Source organism: Dermochelys coriacea, chromosome 1, assembly GCF_009764565.3.
Source record: "Dermochelys coriacea isolate rDerCor1 chromosome 1, rDerCor1.pri.v4, whole genome shotgun sequence".
NCBI lineage: Eukaryota > Metazoa > Chordata > Testudines > Dermochelyidae > Dermochelys > Dermochelys coriacea.
This window is the reverse complement of record NC_050068.2, coordinates 148235949-148257167: the sequence shown is the minus strand read 5'-3', so window position 1 is coordinate 148257167 and position 21219 is coordinate 148235949. Positions and strand designations below refer to the sequence as shown.

General features: G+C 39.1%; 1 protein-coding gene across 10 annotated transcripts in view; it reads left to right on the top strand.

Annotated features, from left to right (window-relative positions):
* DMD (dystrophin) overlaps positions 1-21219 on the top strand; it is a 1935994-nt gene that overhangs the window by 1188629 nt on the left and 726146 nt on the right. For 9 of the 10 annotated variants that reach the window (XM_043505382.1, XM_043505371.1, XM_043505378.1 and 6 more), the window contains one exon: positions 13536-13711. In XM_043505382.1, the coding sequence (XP_043361317.1) occupies positions 13536-13711 (176 nt within the window). Of the gene's footprint in view, positions 1-4606; positions 4613-7771; positions 7780-13535; positions 13712-21219 lie in introns of those variants that run through there. The other variant, XM_043505393.1, reaches the window with a different exon arrangement.

Below are 21219 nucleotides of genomic sequence, written 5' to 3'. Positions count from 1 at the left end.
ATAAAGTCTGTATTGACCCCATATATTTTAAAGAATAAGTAAATTAACAAATGAGAAACTTCATTGTCTTCAAATTAAGTTTATTACTATCCATGTACACCAAAAGACATTGCACTCATGAAGCACAGCTTCCCCACCCCCCAAAAGCTTTAAAATTAAGAGCAAGATCAATTGAGGGAAGAGACAAATACTTGGATGCCTTGCCTTTCATTGTAGGGGTCAAAGAGTTTAAAAAACAAACAAACCACCTTTTATTTGAACTTACCCCCACCTCCAGACCCAGGCCATAACCAGAGTGCCACTCAAGGGTGTAAAGCTCAGCATATTCCCCCCAACTCATCCACCCACACCTATTGGTGCAATGTATTTTATCTCTGCCTCTCAGGGATCTACTGGGGAGGCCCCAGCTCAGTGACTACAAGTAAGATTTCAGCAACAGTAGGAACACAGCAGTCGTGCATTCAGAGACACAACTGATGTTCACACAGCTAACATTCTGTGAACTGTTGCTATGGGCAGAGTGATCGGAAGAGATGGTAGGGACCTGGTTTTAGTTTAACAATCTGGTGGAAGGACAGCAGAGACAAATTGAAGGATAGGTATAGCTGAAAAATAAGGGGTAGGCCCTCTCTTAGGTTTTGTCTATATTATGGGGATTATAGAGGCATGGCTCTGGTGCTGTAACTACGTTGGAATAACCCTGCAGAGTATATGCAGCCTACAGCGACAGTCAATACTGGAATACCACTTCCCCAAGCCATGTAGCTAGGTTGTTAGAAGCATTCTTCCATCAACCTAGCTGCCTTTACCCGGGAGTTAGTTCAGCATACATTTGGCATTCAGGGGTGTGAATTATTTACACCCCGAGCACCATAACCTACATTGTAAGGCCTGAGTTGGATCCTCTAGGGTGAAGACCTGATAAGAGACCTTGAAAGTGGGTTTTAATTGAAGCTCTTAGCATTGAGCACCCAGTTCTTTTGCTGACTAGGCCCTTACCCTTAAATCTACATTTGTGGGATGGTGGCTACTTCCAAAGGGAGAGGGTGAAATAGCATTGGGTGAATGGGTAAGACTTGATTTTAAAAAAAAAAAAAGAAAAGAAAGTGAAGAGTTTAGAAGGTAGCCAGGAATAGAGTAGGGGTAAATAGGGCCGGAAAAGTAATGTTCTTTCTCCCACTTTTTTGTTTGTGTGTTGTCTAATTTCAGAGATGCTTAGCACTCACAGCTAATGGATGAATTGGAGCTCTGAGTGCTCACCAACTCTTCAGGGGTGAGAACTAGAACTTAACTATATCTTTGGGTGCTGTATAAATAATAGCTAAATAATATGGAACATAGGAGCTGAAAAACAATTTGTTAAATCAGCTCTACCAACACAAGAAATATATATGGCCTCTGAGGGAAACAGGCTTATAAATAACTTTGTTCTTTGGCCCTTTGGCCATATTGATTACATTACAAATAATCTGGATCATGCAATCAACATTTCTAGTTAAATCAAATGACAGTAAAATTTCCCTGTGATTATACTGTATGTCCCTTTTGCTGTTGTATTTGGAAAGTAGACCACCAACTGCATACAATTTTCTGTTGAGCACAATACTTGTTTCCTATGTGCAATTGAAATTGTTTTGGCTTGTTTCTGTGTTTAGTGATTGTCCAGATCTTCTTATTGTTTGTTTCAGTTGCCAGTGCCACTCATTTCTACGAATATAATAGTCATTTTCAAACCAATTTATCAGACTATAACTATCAAGTCAATGTATCTTTTACTATCAAAAGAAAAGTGCCTTGCTTTAAATTACTCTTCAATGGCAAACACGATCATATTGTTCTACTCTTTTTCCACTCCCGCTCCCCTGCTTTCTTTCCACACATGGCCCTGGGTTCCTCTTAGACTTCTTTCTTCTCCTTTACAGCAGTCTTAGTCACAGGGAAAAAAACTTCCTTTCGACAAGCAGCAAAAAGGACTACAATATAAATGTTTGGCTTTACATTCTAATACTCAGAAGCTGCCAATAATCAATCTCCAGACTAGATTAATAGGATTTAATTGGTTGGAAAATTAATTAATTTCTCTCTTATTTTTGCTTGGATCTTTGATGGAGATGTGAGCAGTTGTTAGTTAAAATCACCCCAAGGGAGCAAAACTTTAGCTGGAGCAGTTTTCCACTACTTTTTTTTTTTCCTCCCAGTGGTCTCTGAACTCCATTGCTGCATCAGTGTGGAGGCTCTTGTGTGAACCTTGTGCTTTCATCCAGTACAAGGCAAAAACGAGAATTATGTAAATGACTGAAGAGTAGCAGAGTGATGTCTAATTCAAGGCTGCAGATTTTAAAAGCTGTGCATGATACACTTATGTGATTTTATGATCCAGAGACATGCCATAAATTAAGGAAAGCAATAAGGGTTTTTTTCACCTCCAAAAGGGAATGTTGTGCTAGCAAGTGCATCTGACAGAAAATAGAAGCTTGTTTGCATGATTTTATCATGTTGTTATAGGGCTATTCAATAACAATAAATTACCTTTGAGCATATTTGGCTGGTACAATAAAAAGACAAAAGATCAGTTTGATAGGTAGTAGAAAGGCTTCTAATTAAGTGTAACATTCAGACATTGTATCATTCAATGACAACAGAAGATGAAATTCAAGGAACTATTCTGAAATGTATGTGTATGGGTTACCTATGAAGTAACAGAGGATACTTGAGACATTGTGAGATTCTCATACCCTGAACAGAACTCTGACCACACATAGCCCCTATTTAAATTGCTTGGGTTAGGAAATAATACTGTAACCATCATTTTGTTGGTTCTAAATCTGCCCATTAGGGGCTAAATCCACAAAGGGATTTAGGTGCCTAACAGCCATTTTAGGTGCCTAAGTCCAAAATTTGGACCTTGAAACCTCCGTTTATCTGCTGCGTAAACCTGTAGGTGCCTAAAATCCCTAGGATTTTATAGCCCAGTTTTTGGGGCACTTTCCTGGGATCTGGGAGATCAAGTTCCTGTTCTAATTACTTTAATTTATACAAATTACAATGATTTCAACAAGAGAGACCCATCCCAACCTATTCCCTTCCAAGTAGTTAAGACACTCTCCTGAGGGGTAGAAGATACTGATTCAAATCTCTGCTCCACAATGGGCAGAGGTGGGAATTGAACCCAGGTCTCCCACATACTGAATGAGCACCGTAACAATTAGGCTAAAGGTTTTAAGGAGAAGCTTCAGCCATGGAATCACTTCCATTTTTTTGTGGGAAAGGACTTAGGCACCTAACTCCAGGGGTGGGTTCATGGCTGTGAATCCTGAGTAGAGTTAAGCACTTAAATCCCTTTGAAGGTGGTGCTTAGATGTGCCTCTCTCCTTGGCGTTTCCGGTTGGGTAGCACATGCAGCTCCCTGTTCAGTGTGCTGGCTTTTGTGGATCCCATTCTTAGGTGCCTAACTCTTCTCAGGCATTGTATAGGGCAGGGATCGGCACCTTTGGCCCACGGCCCGTCAGGGAAATCTGCTGGTGAGCCGGGCTGGTTTGTTTGCCTGCAGCGTCCGCAGGTTCAGCCAATCACAGCTCCCACTGGCCACGGTTCACAGTTACAGGCCAATGAGGGCTGTGGGAAGCAGCGGCCTGCACATCCCACGCTGCTTCCCGCAGCCCCCATTGGCCTGGATGGTGAACCACCAGCTGCAATGGTGGTTGCATCTCAGAGGTGAGAGCTGCAATCGGCCGAACCTGTGAATGCTGCAGGTAAACAGACTGTCCCAGCCCATCAGCGGATTTCCCTGACGGGCTGTGTGCCAAAGGTTGCCAATCCCTGGTATTGGGAGCCTAACTTGGGGCTGTGGATTCCATTAGGTAGCAGGATGCCTAAATGTTACACTTAGTATTGCAGTGCCCAGATCCCTTTTGGATGTAGCTCCAGCTGTCTGGTTTTATTTTTCCTTCTGGTGTCTGAATTAATAGCAAGAATCTGTTCTGAAACACTAGTTTATCCCTGTATATCTTCACACGCCTGTTCAGTTTGCTACTCATGAACCTGTTAAAAGGCATGAGTAAAACGATGGCATGAGGCATATGAAAGTGCACACAATTTGTGTGAAATGGGATGGCAAATTGTTCAGCTAATGGGGTTTGTCACCCCTCCTTACCCATACAAGGTCTAATCAGAGTTTCCAAGAGAGAAATAACTCCAGGTGTTACTCCTTGGGGTCTGGTATGATAAACTAGTGTTTAGCAGGATAATCACAACATAAACAGGATAGTGTCAGAAAGAAACAACTGATGTGTCAAATACACAATTTGCATGAAATTAAAAAATATCAACTTTTATAAGTAAGAGGTACTACTTATGCAACATATAAAACTTCCTGCTGCAGGGCATCATTACAATAAATAACTTGTTATTTTTATTTGTTCCTGGAGACACAATCCCAGTCTTAAAAAGCATAGTAAATTTCAATGAGATCATAAATGTATATGACTAAGAATACAACCTGCAGTTACATTAATATTAGTTAGGCTAAAACTATGACTATCCTGTTTCAAGGCATATTGAACACTGTCTGTGAGCAGGGGAAAGTTCCTTCCTCTCCCCCAAATAATGCAGTGTTATACAAGTAAATTGATTATAGAAATTTTGTATTCCTATAATGTGGCTGGCATTGTTCACTCTCAGAATCTACAGTTCTAGGTAAACTGTTGTGAGTTCCTACCTCCAGTATGGCAATCGCTGGTTTTTTTGTTTTTTTGTTTTTTTGTTTTTAAAGTCATCAAACAAAAGTCTTGACTTCTCTGTTTTACTACAAACTTTAACTTTTGTTTAACTTTTTTGGGTTTTTTTGTATGTCTTTGCTTTGAATGTATTTATTTATCTAGCGGTGCCCCTCTATTGTGTGTGAGTGTGGGGGAAGTAGTTAGAGAGACAAGGTGGATGATGTAATGTCCTTTACTGGACCAACTTCTTTTGTGAGAGAGACAAACTTTCGAGCCACACAGAGCTAACAGTTATATGGATCAGATCTAGTGTCATTACCATCTTCCTGACAAGAGATGGGTGAAATTTTTCAGACAAAACTTTTTTCATCCAAAAAATACAGATTTGGGTTTAGTGCAACATATTGTGAATTTGTCTTGAATTCACCAAATTCTATCAACTGGAGAAAAAGATTACAAAAAATTGAAACATTTTGTTTTGATATTTTCAATTCAAAATAACTTTGTTTTGAATTTATTTCAATTTTATTTTTAAAAAGGTTTAACAAAACTTGAATGGGATGAAATATTTAGCTTTGGGACAAAGAAAACATTTAGTTTGATCCAGTTTTTTTTTTCCAGTTTGGTAGCCAAACTGAAAAATCAGTTATTGGCACAGCTCTGTTCCATCTCCATCTCAGTCTTTTGCAATTACATGGAAGGACTCACTGGCAGGTTAGTTGTGCTGCTGCAGAGGGCATAAGGATGCATTCGCTCCAGCCCCCAGCATGGGTGTAAAGAATCACAGCAATATGGTTCAGAACATTAGGGAACAGTTTCTGTTCACTTTATATATAAACAGTTTTTGTTTTTTTAAATCGACTCCTCTATAGAGATCGGAACAAATGTTGCACCCAACTTCCAGGATGATCTACTTTTCTCTTAGGTTATGGAATCTAGACAGATGGATCAAAGTTTGCTCACCTCATCTTAATTTGGAGTGGAAATATTCTTTCCACTATCACAGCACTTGAGGAAAAACATCTCTGGAAGATTTGTCATGTGAGCTATTGGTTTATGTTGTGGTATAAAATCCAGAAGGTCGGAAGAGTTCTTTCTTGCCATCATTAAATACATACTCTCTCAGTTGTGCATCTTCTGCACAACTTGGCAACTCTTCCATCCCAAGCAGGGGCTATAATTTTGATTCCGGAGCTAGCTTTTTCCCTCCATTTTTTATAATACAGGACTGATGCATAATGTGGGTTCCTTTGGCTATAGAACTAGCTATGGAAATCATTTAATAGCTGCAGAGTACTAATTTGTGAGGGAACTTGTCATTTAAAAGACAGGTAAATTATGTTATTAGAAGAGCTCAGTGACATTATTTAAAGGCCTTCTTAATTAGCATTTTGCTCTACAATAATATTCAGTTTGCGAACAAGTGGTTATTATTGTCACTGACTTTCTATCCATTTAAGGAAAATGTGCTGCAAAATTCATTTAGAGTTTCTACTAAAATCACTCCTAAAATGCTTTGGAATTCAAGAAGTAGTATTTCTCTGTACTGGTTCAAGTTTATGTGATTCCAAATGAACAACCCTGGCACATGTATTAAAGACCTTTTTTCTTCTTTTTTTAAGCTGTCTGGTTTCTCATGTTCACATGGAGCAGATATATAAACAGCTACAAATGCTATGGGTTCTTATCTGGAAAATAAAATGGTGAAAGTGAGTCATCCTGCCATATATGTGCTCTGCGTTCTCCTCAAAAACAGACCTGTCATTTGTGTGGCTTCTCCCACATAAGGCTCCACTGATCCATAATTCAAAGGTCATAGAATTAAAACTTGATTATCAAGGTGAAATACAGAGTATATGTGCAAAATCTGGATAGCCATTTTAAGATAGCCAATAATAATGTGCAAAAACTGGATAGCCAATAATATCCAAGTATTATTCAGATCAAGTTGCATGGAAAGGACCATTCCTGTGGTACCAAAATATTTGCATTTAGTCAGGTTATCTCACTGGTGTTGGCATGTTGGTAGTTGGCATATTGGTATTCACAACAACAAATTATTTTCCTGAAAATAATTGCTTGAGGTTGTCTGAGCTACAGTTTCACTAACATACAGCCTTATTGCCATTGAAAGAGTGAGAAAAAGAATCTCTGGTACATTAAAAACAAAAAAGCTTTTCTCAGTCTCAGATCTTGCAGTTTCTTTTGTGATGGTGGGTGTCTTAAAATCTTAAAAGTTCCAAGTTTCACTAGTGTTAGAGCCCAAAGTGTTCTGAGTTACATCTGGCCAGGAAGAACTTTGAGACTACATCATTAAGGTAGCTGCCCAGGATCCCTAGAAAAAAATATTCAGTTTTATAGATTTAACCCCCTTCTATTAAATATTACCTAAATATGAAACTATGGTGTGTGATAACAGAGAGAAGAAACTGGAATGGTTGTTAGAATTTGAGGATAGTAAATTATTAGGTGCTCTCTGGTTAGACATAGGGGGCTCTTTGAGGGCTGAGAGAGGAAGGGATGGAGCTGGGAACGTGAGGGCAAAGGAACAGGATTTAGCTCACTTGGTAGGAAGTAGGGTGAGGGAGAAAGGATGCCTCATACCTGGGATAAAATTAGGATACCTGCATGATTTGTTTCAATATTTAACTGAAGCTGCAAACTTTGTGTTTAGTGGTAATGGGAAAAATCACAGACTTGCTGTCTGAGTTTGTTTTAGTTAGCATTTAGCATGAGCTAAATTACTACTCTTATCACAGATATCTAAATAGCTCCCTGTTCAGAGGGAACTTACTTTTTTTCCCTGAAAACATTTAGCCCATCTCAAGTGGCCAACTTCTTAAAAAATATGAAGACTATTTGTGGGCTAGAATGTTGCTCACATATACTGACACCTAAATTTATAAGGCTGTCATTGACTGTTGTATAACCCAGTGGTGAATACGTATTACAGTTTCCTCTCTTTGCTGGCTCACAGAGGATGTGAGATTTTACAACTACCAGTTACAGCATGTTGACTCTGTAACTGAAGCTGTAGCTGCTCATGTGTTTAGCTCTCAAGGTTCCCTAGTTCAATATATGGTGTGTTGGCTACGAAAACCGCTGTGATAATTGCTTACAGGTGGAGCGGTTTGAAAACATAATTACCCCTTGTTTAAGGAGCGGCTCATTTTAAAGACAAAAGTATTTCTCGTTTTTTTTTCTTTTGACTATCTTCCTGGTAAAATGAGCTCGGTTTAGATGAGGAAATGTAGCAAGTAAATTAGGGTTTCATATAATGAAACTTCCCTGAGCTAGAGAGCTTGTAATACTTTAAGTATTTTATCATAATGAATTTATTTGGTATTCTCTTTAATAGCAGTATCATCATAATGACAGTATTTAATACTGATGGAGAGGAATATTTACTTGCATAGAAGTTTCATTTTAATTTGATGTTAGGAAAATATATCATGAAAATAATGCTTCTGTGCACTGATTTCAGATATCTAAATAACAAGATAACTTTATTTGAACATGGAGAACTTAATTCTGTCTCTCTCTCTCTTTTTTTTTTCATGTACTGTGGTCCATAGGGTAGTTTCCAGAGGCAGACAACTTGCCTAAATATGTTTTCACCAACAACAGACAACAATCTTTTTCTATGTTGCTGTCCCACTCAATCTTCAGTTGCCAGGTCTCCTTTACTACCGTTTACTGCTCTCTTGCTCATTGCTAGAATTAAATAGGGCTGGTGGAAAGTATGAAACAAGGAGCTGTTGAAACATTGGTTTTAAAATAATTTATATGTCTATGTAGGACCAGATTATGATTGCCTTACTCATGTTGAATATGACAATATTCTGCAAGTTGTCCTAGTGAAGTTAATGTGACAACTTGTGCAGTAAGGTACTGTTTTAAAGAGAGTAAGCAAAGGTGACGCATGGGGGTCATGGGAAGGGTGCTGTCGCGTTCCCCCCTGCAATCCCCGATTTGTGGCTTGGCTTGTAGGAAGTAAGCTCATACTGACTGAGCATGCTCAGTAACATTGCTGAAGCTGGCTGCCCTCACTCTGTCCTCTCTTCCCCCCCCCCATGCCGCCCCCAATTATCAGCAGGCACGGATCATCTCTGAGTGTAGAATCTGACTTATACTGAACATTTTCATAAGCATTCATCTGGCTGACCAGAAATTTCCAGCACTGGAGGGATAAGGAGATATTTCAACCTTGCATTATTTTTGATGAAAATTACTTGAACTAGAAATTTTTATTATTTTGTCTAAGAATGCAACCTCTGAGCCACCTTAGAGTGAATAACAATGTTTGAAAAAAAATATACATTGGTATAATTAAGTAACAAGACAGATGAAGAGATATATGGTTTTTCCACTGTTCAAGTTCTTAAATGTGTCCACTGCTAGGATTGTCAGGCATTCAGTTTTTGATCGGAATGCCCAGTCAAAAAGGGACCTTGGTGGCTCCGGTTGGCACTGCCAACCGGGCTGTTAAAAGTCTGGTGGGTTGTGCAGTGGGAGCCCAGAGCTAAGGCAGGCTCCCTGGCTCCACCTGGCTCTGGGAAGCGGCCGCCAGGTCCTTGCAGCCCCAGGTGCGTGGGCGACCAAGGAGGCTGAGCAGCCTGCCCCTGCCCCTAGTGCGATTTGAAAGTTGACAACCCTATCCGCTGCCATAGTGCCTGAACTTCACTATTAACATTTGAGAGTTCAGCAGAAAACAAAATTCTGATCCCGAATTCAAATGCAAGTATGAGTAAGAAAGGAATTGCTTTTTAATAATTTTATCTTAAAATATATTAATATTATATTGATGATCTGACCCTTCTTTCTGGCATTTGGATCTTATATATATTTTAGTACAAACATTTTGCAATTTGTATTTAAAATGAGACAGTTTTGGAAATTAGTATTCATAGTAGGAAGGTGGTGATAGGAAGGTTGATTGTCCAGTGTATAAAATGAAATGTGGAAGTAGGCAATGCAGTGGACGTAGGGGTAGGGGTGTTGGGCCTATCTGTCAACATTTTTTTGGGCAAGACACAGTGAGTACCAATTTCCTTCCTGGGCTGCAGGGTGAGAGATTTTTGTACAAAAAAAAATCATGCTTAGGAGAGAATGTAAGAGGTACAGGAGCAGTTATAGCCCCTTCTGTTATTTCTCAGTCTCTTCCAACTCCTTTTGCCCTTCATCTTTCTTCTTTCTCCTCGTCTTTCTTTTCCCTTCATCCCTCTTTTTAGTCATTTTTACTTGTATCAGTTTGGTTCCCCATTCTTTTTATCCTCCCCATCCCCCTGCTCTCCTATCATCTTCTTTCTCCTTTTGTTTCTCTAGTTATACTTTTCCCTATTCCTCTCCCATTCTTTCTCCCCCTTCTTTCACCTTTAGGGATATTAACACCTTTGCTTCTTTTAAAACATTCTTACTGTAGTTACTACTGGTCCACGGGTGGTTCTGTTTTATGGACTCTTTCATAGGCTCTTCCAGAGGCAGCACTTTTTTGACAGGAGGCACTGCTTTCTGAAGTGTCAATTCAGCAAAGCAGACTAATGAACTAGCATCAGCAAAGAAGAAACTGCAGTGAGGATATTTTAAAAGCAGAGTCTTTTGAAGGTAGAAGTGAATGGGAAAGAAGACAAGGCATTTGCAAGAATCACTACAGCCCCACTTTGTCATAAATAAAATTAAGGACATTGCTTGCAAAAGCAGGATGGCAGCACTGTTTACCATGCAACTTAAGTCTTCAAAGGGACCCTTGTTTGACACCTCATCAAACTCTACCCTTTGAGATACAGTATTTGATGATAATGATCATCCTCAGGCCAAGTTCTCAGAAATGAATGATGAGATAAAATAATTGCATCTATCTTCATAGTCTTAAACACTGCATTTATTTTTGCTTCATATTCTGATAAGTTTTTCTCTCGGCTATACCATTTTCATTTTCAGTAACTGCGTTATAATTTATGTTTAAGATGGTCTTTACAATAGAAAAATGTGTGATAAATATGTTCTTATTTATTTCTTTGGCAGAAGACCTAGAAATCAGCAATGAAAATAAGATTTCAGAGGGTTTATATTAAGAAAGCCTTCACCTATTTAGCACCTATGATGTGCTTGGGTTGCTGGTAGGGAGCTGACACCCAGCTACCACAAGAAGACTACCTCTTGCTGGAGACAGGGGGTAAGAAGGTGACACGCAGTCCTGGGTTCCCCGAGAACTGTCACCGTGTCCAAATAACATTCTTGGAGAGTAAAGTCCTTTACAGATGTTACCACATGGATAGTGTCTATGAAAGCTTCCTGAGCTCCTGTCTATGCTTAAGATGCTATAGCGACATAGATGTGCCACTGTAGCATTCAGTGTGGACACTACCTATGCTCATTTCTGTAGTTAATCCACCTCTCTAAGAGACATGGACCTAGTGCTGTCTACACAGGGACTTAAGTCAGCTTAGCAGTACTGCTCAGGGATGTGAATTTTTCACACCTCTGACTGTCATAGTTAAACTGACCTAATTTTCTAGAGTAGACCAGACTTCAGGCTGTCACACCGTTGTGCCTCATTCCTGTTCTAGATGCTCCACCTCTAGGAGACACCCACACAAGCTTCATTTGGTCCCAGGAGAAAAAACTCTTAACCCCTCTAAAGATTGCACACACACATCCTCCTCATGGGTGCTTATCCTCCTAATGGTCTTGATGAGGAGGGCTCTGCAGCTGATCGGTTGGACAGAAAGGAGCAGTATATGCCTTATGCTCATTGGCTCCCATACGCTTAAGTAGGGAGGGCTTATAAGCCCTCCCCCCTGCCTGGGGCACCATTCTGTGCTGGGAAAAAAGTCCCCCTTTCCCTTCTTTGGGATTAGAATGGGGTTGAGTTTTAGGGCTTTGCTGTAGGTATCATGCTAGTTGCCCTTTAGGGACTATGAAGGAATCTTTCCCACATTGCCTGATTCGTTGGGACAGGATGGGGTTTTTTTCACCTTTCTTCCAGCAGCCCAGGGGGGCCTGGTGAGTAGGTTAGGTTGTAAAATTCACATTGTCCCAACTTGGTTGGTGCCCAGTTCAGGTACTCGATCAACAGGAGGTCTGGTTCCCTAATAAACTGGAATTGATAGCAGAATTAGGGGAAGGCATCTCCTAAAGAAGGTGGGGTATGGCAGTGAGCTTCCTAATATCTGGAACAGTGAGGAGACAACCCCCTTTCCCCCGCCTTCAAGGGAGACGTTCTTAATGTTGGAAGCAGGAGTGCTGCAACAAAGACCAGAGAGAGCAGTTCAGGAGCGGGAAAACAAGAGTATATATAGCATTGGTCCAAAAAAGGATTTGCTAATGTGTCAGTTTTCTGCTACAAGAGAATATAAATATTCAGAATTTTAAATTGAAATACAATAGAACACCTTTTTACAAACTAATTTGGGATTAAGGAGTTCAAACAATAAAAAAGTTTGTTAAATTGAACACCTCAACATTATTTTATGTATTGTGCTTAAGTTGTAGTATGGTGCATTGCATCACTTTCTTCTTGTCCTTCAAATCACAGCAAAGCAATTTTCAATGTGCTGAAGGCATTGGAATGTGAAGAGATGTTGACTTGTTCTTCATCAACATCACTGTTGTTATGTGGGTTTTTTTTTTCCTTTTCTTTTTTTTCCCCTCCTGCCAGGAACAATGGTTCATATAACCAATATCATAAAATCAAGGTTCTACTGTACGCTGTTTTGTACCTGGACTCTACTATTTTGTAGAAGTTGGGAGCCCAATAAAAAAAACAAAAAACAAAGGTAGAGTTCAAAGCAAGTTCCTTCTTTCAGTTTGTGTTTATTTTAGCAGTAAAAAGTTTAACATCTCCATTTCACAGTTACATGCTTATAAATTCTGAGAGTTATAGAAGAAAAAGTCAGTCTTGTTCCATTAATAAATAAAGATACAAAATTAATTTGAACTTTTTACTGATAAATTACACTCCCTAATTATATACCTGGCTCTAATTGTCCCTTTTCAAATCTGGTTTAATGGCTGTGTAGTGTGGAAGTTTGTTACATTTCAAGACTGTTACTGCTAATGATGAATTAAGATAACAAATAGAAAACTGGGATTCCAGTAATGAAAGAGATATAGGAAATTAATCTGAGTGCCTTTAGTGAAGAGTAGAAAACTGCCCATCAGCAGTGTTTGGTTGTATTTTTAGTAGTTCGGCAGTTCACAGTATGTAGATAGAAGTGAGATAAGTAAGGATTTTATCAGGAGTGTATTTTTTCTAAGAAGTGTAGGGTAGCTGATTATAAAGCCTCTCACAACTGGGAGTGGATCTACTCCAGAGAGGGATTTGGAAAAGTACTTCAGATGTATAAATAAGCAGTCTCCTTGTTTCTGTTAATGTACCTTTTCATTACTTTTATTGACAATTAATGGAAAACCAAAATACTTTGTTTGCTTTCACATTTTACAACATTTTGTACACTATTAGATATGGTACATCTCTGTGGGGACACTATTGAATTTGCTCAAGAGGATTTCCCACTAATGGAGCTGTAGAACATTATAACATTCTCTAGCAGGCCAGAACATTCCAATAAAAAAAAAAGAGGCAGAAACTGAGCTGAAAAGGTGCTTGTTACAAAAACATAAAAGCGGCCTTTCTGTCTTATTGCCTTTTGGATGTATGCATTTAGGATTCAGAGTAGAGAAAAACTTTTCCACAGAGCTCTTGCTACCAGACCTGTAGTTGGTAAAGCATTTTTGATCCATGCTTGAATAAAAGGATATGATTCTTCATTTTTGACATTTTAAAAAATATATATATATATATATATTTTGCAGGAGCTCCATGATGGCATTGGACGACAGCAAACTGTTATCAGAACATTAAATATAACTGCTGAAGAAATTATTGAGCAGTCATCAACAGCAGATGCTAATGTTCTAAGGGAAAAGCTGGGTAGCCTGAATTTTCGGTGGGAGGAAGTCTGCAGGCAGCTGGCAGAGAGAAGAAAGAGGTAGGTTAAAAACATGGATGTTCAGAAATCGTTTCTTGTTATTTCAGATTTTCTTTTAACAATAACATTGCAAGGAACCCATTGGACTGTTCCTTAAATATTAATATTTAACTGTCCATAATTAAACACAACATCCTTGTTTACTTGTCCAATTCTTTGTTTCTACACGGTCTCCTTCACCCCCCATCCCGCCCCACATAAACAAATGTCCTCATACTTCCCACAGCTAATGTTTAAAAAACACCATAAATATGACATTATTTTTAGAAAAGCTGAACAACAGAATGAAGTTTTTCATAGGTAATTTACACCTGAGCTCACATTTTAAAGTAACTTTTTACCTGATAGTGTGTCATTAAAATTGTATATTAAAAAAGGTTTCTGTAACTGTGGCACTAATGACATTTTAGGAAATCATTTTAACAATATTATTTACTTTTCACCATGTATGATATTTGCTTACTTTGGGCATTTCGCTCAGCTTCGATAAAGAGACTGGTTTAATCAGTTTAACTGTCATTTATAAGCAGTGTACCCATCCGTTTTTCATTCTCCTGCACTAACATGATGCTGCAGTATTTGAGTTCCAAATATTACAGGGAGAGTGTTTTTCCTTTTACAAGAAAGGATTTCCTTTGAATTAAAAAATATCACAAACATTTCTATTGATATTGGGTTTTATAAAAACTTGTTTTTTTCTAAACTTAAATGTAGGACTGAAATTGACCTACCAGTGCTTCTTTCAAATACAGTAATTTTATTGCCAACCTTCATTCATATTCTTTTTCAGAAATGAGTATCTCATGAATAAGATATAATGGTGAGTGCAGTATTTAGGAGGAAGACCAATAGTGTGCAACAGTTTGTTCACCTCTTAAATGTCTCGTTGTTACCCTAAGGACTACCCTTTTTCAGTTTAGAATTGTGGAGAGGGAGGAACTGTAAAGATGTTCACATCCAAAAGGGAGTGAGGTGGGAATCCTGAAAGGTTATTATTGACTTTAATTATCATTAAACTCTCCCTTGGAATGTACTAAAAGATGAGAATGCCAAGAGTAAACTGCTGCAGTTGGATGGCTTTAAATGGTTCTTTCTGTTGTGTTTCCAGGTGTTGATGCTAATGTTTCTTGTTACACCAGGGAGAGCTTGGCCTTTATTTATCACACTAAAAACTATTCTTTTGCACCACTGAAACCCAGCTGTATTTCCAAACCTTTGCCTCTTATGTAAGTGCTAACACGAAGGAAACAATAATGTCATGTTAATAGCTCCGTATGCTGCTGCTGCAGCATGTAAAAGGAGGTTTGGGGATTTAGCTTTGACCAAGAATGTGAATTCTGTCCCAGTTCTGGTCAGTGGCAGTACAGCACTTGCATCTCCACCTTTTTTATTTCATAGCTACAGATGTGTGAATCTGAATGCCACTTTGGCTTCAGGCTCTCTCTGTGCATTGAATAATTGAATTTCCTTGCACATTCTCTCCAGTAAAGAATAAGACCAACAATCTGCTACCTGAGAATAACAGTCCTATTCCCTAAATGAGCTACATTGCATTAACCAGAAAAAGCAGTAGTACACTTGTTCCAGCTTTGATTTTTTTTTTCTAGCTAACCAGTTGGGTATTTTAAGTACAAATAATCCTAGTGAACTAAACAGGAAAAAAGGCATTGGCATATAGTGAGAAAAGATAGTACTGTCTCCAACTGGTAGGAATTCTTGTCCGTTATGGTAATGTCATTAATGACTGACATAGTTGAAGGGCTAGCTGGACTTTTGTCCCTTTTTTGGTCTCTCTGAGTTTATCCAGCTCAGGTCTTGGACTCCCTGCCCTTGCCTGTCCCTGTGTAGGATCCTACTCTAAAACTGGGACCTGGGTCAATCTGTGTATATCTACCACTTACTATTCTGTGAGACTGACTGGGTTTTGGGCACTTGCATTTCCTCCCTTCAGGGACAAATGACCAGTGATAAATTGACCAACAGCCTTCTTAAAGCAAAATATCTCTGTTCAGCAGTTAGAACAAAGCATTAGATGAAAAAAAAATTAAAAAAAATGGATCACAGGTCTATCTTACCTAAAGTATTATATTCCAGGATCCTTCAGGCACCCCTGCCGGTTCCTGTGTTTTGGGTATGACTACACTGCAGATGTGAGGTGTAATTCCCAGTTTAAGTAGACATACATGCTGTAGCTTCGCTCAAGCTAGTGCACTCAAAATAGCAATCTGGCTGCAGCAGCATAAATAGTGGCTTAGACTACCAATGTGAGTATGTATTTAGGACCTCAGATGGGCTGTATTTGGGCAGCTAGCCATGCTGCTACTTTTAGCAGGATGGCTTGAGCATAGCTAGTGTGTATGTGTGTCTGCCCAAGCTCGGCATTACCTCCCAGCTGCAGTGTAGACATACCCTTTGAGTGTGTCTCAATCTGCACCCTCAAGACAGTCTTTTCAAACCTTGTAAGTGTTTTTTATTCTACAGGAGTTTTCCCCATGTGCTGTTGGGTTTTGGTCCTTCCTGGTCAAATCTCTTTAGTATGCTGGCTTGAGGAACAAGAGAGTCATTAGAGCTAATTGTTCAGACATTGTCCCTTAACCATCTAAAGTGAAAGCTGTTAGCAGACCATCTTGAGCCGCCACCTCCTCCTTCCTGCCTGATCCGTCCCAGACAGTCCTCTGTTGAGAAGCACTTAAACCAAAATATACATACAGAAAATGCCATTACAATGGCAGGCCAATGCACAATGTTAACAAATATGGAAGAGCACCCAAATATTTGTCATGATGACATAATAATGTGTGGGTTCTGCAATTTCACTTCAGTTCTCAGAATATAGAGTATCCTTTAATTAAAAAAAAACACCCTTGTTTAACTGCTTAGATATATTTCAGAGTAGCAGCCGTGTTAGTCTGTATTCACCCATAACTATTTCACATTTGGGGACAATGTATACCTTCAAGTCAGCGGCACTGCTATGGGTACCCGCATGGCCCCACAGTATGCCAACATTTTTATGGCTGACTTAGAACAACGCTTCCTCAGCTCTCGTCTCCTAATGCCCCTACTCTACTTGCGCTACATTGACGATATCTTCATCATCTGGACCCATGGAAAAGAAGCCCTTGAGGAATTCCACCATGATTTCAACAATTTCCATCCCACCATCAACCTCAGCCTGGACCAGTCCACACAAGAGATCCACTTCCTGGACACTACAGTGCTAATAAGCAATGGTCACATAAACACCACCCTATATCGGAAACCTACTGACGGCTATTCCTACCTACATGCCTCTAACTTTCATCCAGATCATACCACATGATCCATTGACTACAGCCAAGCTCTACGATATAACCGCATTTGCTCCAACCCCTCAGACAGAGACAAACACCTACAAGATCTCTATCATGCATTTCTACAACTACAATACCCACTTGCTGAAGTGAAGAAACAGATAGACAGAGTCAGAAGAGTACCCAGAAGTCACCTACTACAGGACAGGCCCAACAAAGAAAATAACAGAATGCCACTAGCCATCACCTTCAGCCCCCAACTAAAACCTCTCCAACGCATCATCAAGGATCTACAACCTATCCTGAAGGACGACCCATCACTCTCACAGATCTTGGGAGACAGGCCAGTCCTTGCTTACAGACAGCCCCCCAATCTGAAGCAAATACTCACCAGCAACCACACACCACACAACAGAACCACTAACCCAGGAACCTATCCTTGCAACAAAGCCCGTTGCCAACTCTGTCCACATATCTATTCAGGGGACACCATCATAGGGCCTAATCACATCAGCCACACTATCGGAGGCTCGTTCACCTGCGCATCTACCAATGTGATATATGCCATCATGTGCCAGCAATGCCCCTCTGCCATGTACATTGGCCAAACTGGACAGTCTCTACGTAAAAGAATGAATGGACACAAATCAGACGTCAAGAATTATAACATTCAAAAACCAGTCGGAGAACACTTCAATCTCTCTGGTCACTCGATTACAGACCTAAGAGTGGCTATCCTTCAACAAAAAAGCTTCAAAAACAGACTCCAATGAGAGACTGCTGAATTGGAATTAATTTGCAAACTGGATACTATTAACTTAGGCTTGAATAGAGACTGGGAATGGATGAGTCATTACACAAAGTAAAACTATTTCCCCATGTTATTTCTCTCCCCCACCCCCCACTGTTCCTCAGATATTCTTGTTAACTGCTGGAATTAGTCTACCTTGCTTGTCACCATGAATGGTTTTCCTCCTCCCCCCCCCCCGCTGCTGGTGATGGCTTATCTTAAGTGATCACTCTCCTTACAGTGTGTATGATAAACCCATTGTTTCATGTTCTCTGTGTGTGTATATCAATCTCCCCTCTGTTTTTTCCACCAAATGCATCCGATGAAGTGAGCTGTAGCTCACGAAAGCTTATGCTCTAATAAATTTGTTAGTCTCTAAGGTGCCACAAGTACTCCTTTTCTTTTTGCTTAGATATAGTATGAGCTAAGGCCTGGTCTACACCTGAAAGTTAGGTCAACATAGCTATAGTGCTCAGGGGTGTGAAAAATTCACATTCCTGAGCATTGTAGTTAAGCTGACCACATCCCCAGTATAGACACAACTAAGTGTATGGAAGAATTCTTTTATCAGCCTAAAAAGAAAAGGAGTACTTGTGGCACCTTAGAGACTAACAAATTTATTAGAGCATAAGCTTTCGTGAGCTACAGCTCACTTCATCGGATGCATTAGCATTTATCAGCCTAGCTACTGCTGCCTGGGGAGATGTGACAGATATGGCAATTTCCTTTAATAATATGTGAGAGGGTAATAACACTCCCTGCAGGAACTAAGTGGTGGTGATTAATAACATTCACTCAGGTTGTAACACCTCCAGAGAGGTGTCACCTGCTGGGGGGATCTGCATATACTGAGTCCAGCTGGATTCTGTAAAGAACCAAGAGACAAAGAAAGGACTTTGGTATAAATAGCCTGAGTTTAAACTGACTCAGAGCCTTCGTTCTAATCCAGCAAATGGATAGGACCTTCTTTCTAAGGGGAAGGACCCAATCCTTAGGGAAGGGTTGGAAGAACTGATACGAACCAGCGCCTTTGTGGAGAAGAGGGAAGGGAGTGATCTGTGATAAGCTTATTAGCATGCATATAAGGTTTTTTTTATTGTCTTTAATATGTTGTCTCTGTAATGTTTCTACCTTAAGAATAAATGTGCTTTCTTAGAAAGAGCTGTGTGGAACTTAAAACAGTGAATAATTACCCTGTTCACAGCTTTCAAAGAGAAAGCAAAGCCGAGAGATTGGCCTGCTTAGACAGTTGGACTTTTCCGTGGAATTCTCAGCATAGGCAGGAAACTTGCTGGCTGGAAATACCCTGGTCAGGAGGGAGAGAGATGAAAGTATCTGCCTAAGATGGGAGGCAACGGGGGAGCTGGAAGCCTATGAGTTGGTACCTATGAGTTGCCAGGCCATGAGGCGGGAATATGGCTGCAGTTGCCCTGAACTGTGACAACCTACAATATTAGAAAAACCCTTACTGTCACTATAGAAGGCATCTACATTATAGCACCACAGCAGGAGAGCTACAGCGCAGTAGCTGTGCCACTGTAGTGCCCATAGTGTAGACATGGCCTAAGAATGTCTGTGTGTATTAAAACATTGCAAAGTTTATTATTCAGTGTTGTAAAAATTTCATTTTCAGAAGACAGAAAGACCCAAAACCCCAACAACAACAAAAAATTGCACCTGAACTCAATATTTTTGTTGTTGTTTTTTTGGAATGTTTGTCTGTCTACGAAGTATGAACGTAACTGAAAGTTTATTTAATATTTAAATTTTTGTCTTCAAATGAAAGCTTCTTAACAGTCAAAAGGGTGATGAAAACATTGAGATTTTTGTTAAGCATATATTAACCCTTCTGTGGTTGGATTGAAAAAAGCGATAAACTCTGCCTAGCAGACTGCGGATTCAGTTACATTCTTATTGATTAAGAACTGCAAAACTTTTTGTTTTGGAGAGTGTTTATGCCTTTTTAATTATTGTGGCACACCTATACTTATACAGTGAATCAGAGAGTACATGTGTAATATTTAATTTCAGAATCAGTCTTATAGTTGGATGATTTGGAAAAGGAGGATTGATGACCCAGCATCATCAAGTATACTTGATGGAAAATAGAATTTCTAGCTGTTTCAAAAGTAATCAGTTTATATTTTTAATTGCTAGATTTTGACATTAAAAAAACCCTACCACTGACAACAAAATTGTTCTATTGAGCTGAAAAACATTTCTTATTATTTTAATTCCAAATGATTTGCGCTTGGAACAAGCTTAAACCTGCTTGGTATCTATTTTGAGCTCAAGTTAGTTTGAAATAACTATGCAAAGAATTGCACAGCCATTAACTCTATTTAGCAGGGTGCTTTTGAATATATAAAGTGTTTGGTTTCCTGAGGTATACAAACAAAAGCTTTTATGCTCTAACTCTAAAATGATATATGGTTATTATAAATTAACTGTTCTATTTTTATACTCAACTTTCATTATAGTATTGCTTTAGCTACAATACATTAGCTACCTCTCATTAGTCTTTCACCTGAGCTCTCAATATATTGAAACCTGTTATTAACTTCTCTTTAAAAATCAAAAGTTGGCTCATAGATGACGCAGTTGCAGTACAGCTAACTTACTGTGGTTTTTTTATATTTCTTTTACCTCCCAGAACAAAATGATGCATATTTAATTTTATGTTCTTTGTTTATGAATGTTGGGCAAATATGCAGTGATAAGTATGCACAGATTTCTTAGAGTAATTAATTAGAAAAGAAATCTCACTGATTTAAATTTGAAATGCATATGCATATAGTACTGTAGCTAAACTTGCCATTATTTACTGGTCATGATTGGCTTCTCCAGGGTCTATGTGATATTTTGTAGTTTAATTATTTTGTTTAAAGGTTCTTACTCAAATGAGAGCGAGATTATATTTGCATATTGTTTAGAAAAAGAGAGGGGAGGGGGAATTCCTTGATCTTTCAGTAAATATTTTCATATTACTGTTTTGATGGTTCATCAAATGCTCAATAAAATTTCACCAAAAAAATAACAGGTATCAAGGAATCTAATGCCCCCTTTCTCTACTCCCAGAAATCCCTGTAGCAGCAAATGCTAGATATATAATAAACAGTTGGTTTAGAAAATAGAGCCAACACCAGAATAGCATTGGGAGTGCAAAGATAGTGATGAGTCACCAGCACAAATCCAGAGCTCTTATTCTCCTCTGGCTACAGATTTCCACAAAAATTTTCATGAACAGTCTCAGTTATGTGTAGGTAGAATGTTTAAGTACTTGATGCTATTCACAATGAATTTCCATCTCACCATGATACTGGTACCAAGTTAGTGAAGATGCGGAAAGTAGGAGATATAATATATTTTTATTTTTAACAAAGCATTTGATACTGTTTTTCAAAACAGTAACTGAAAAATAAATA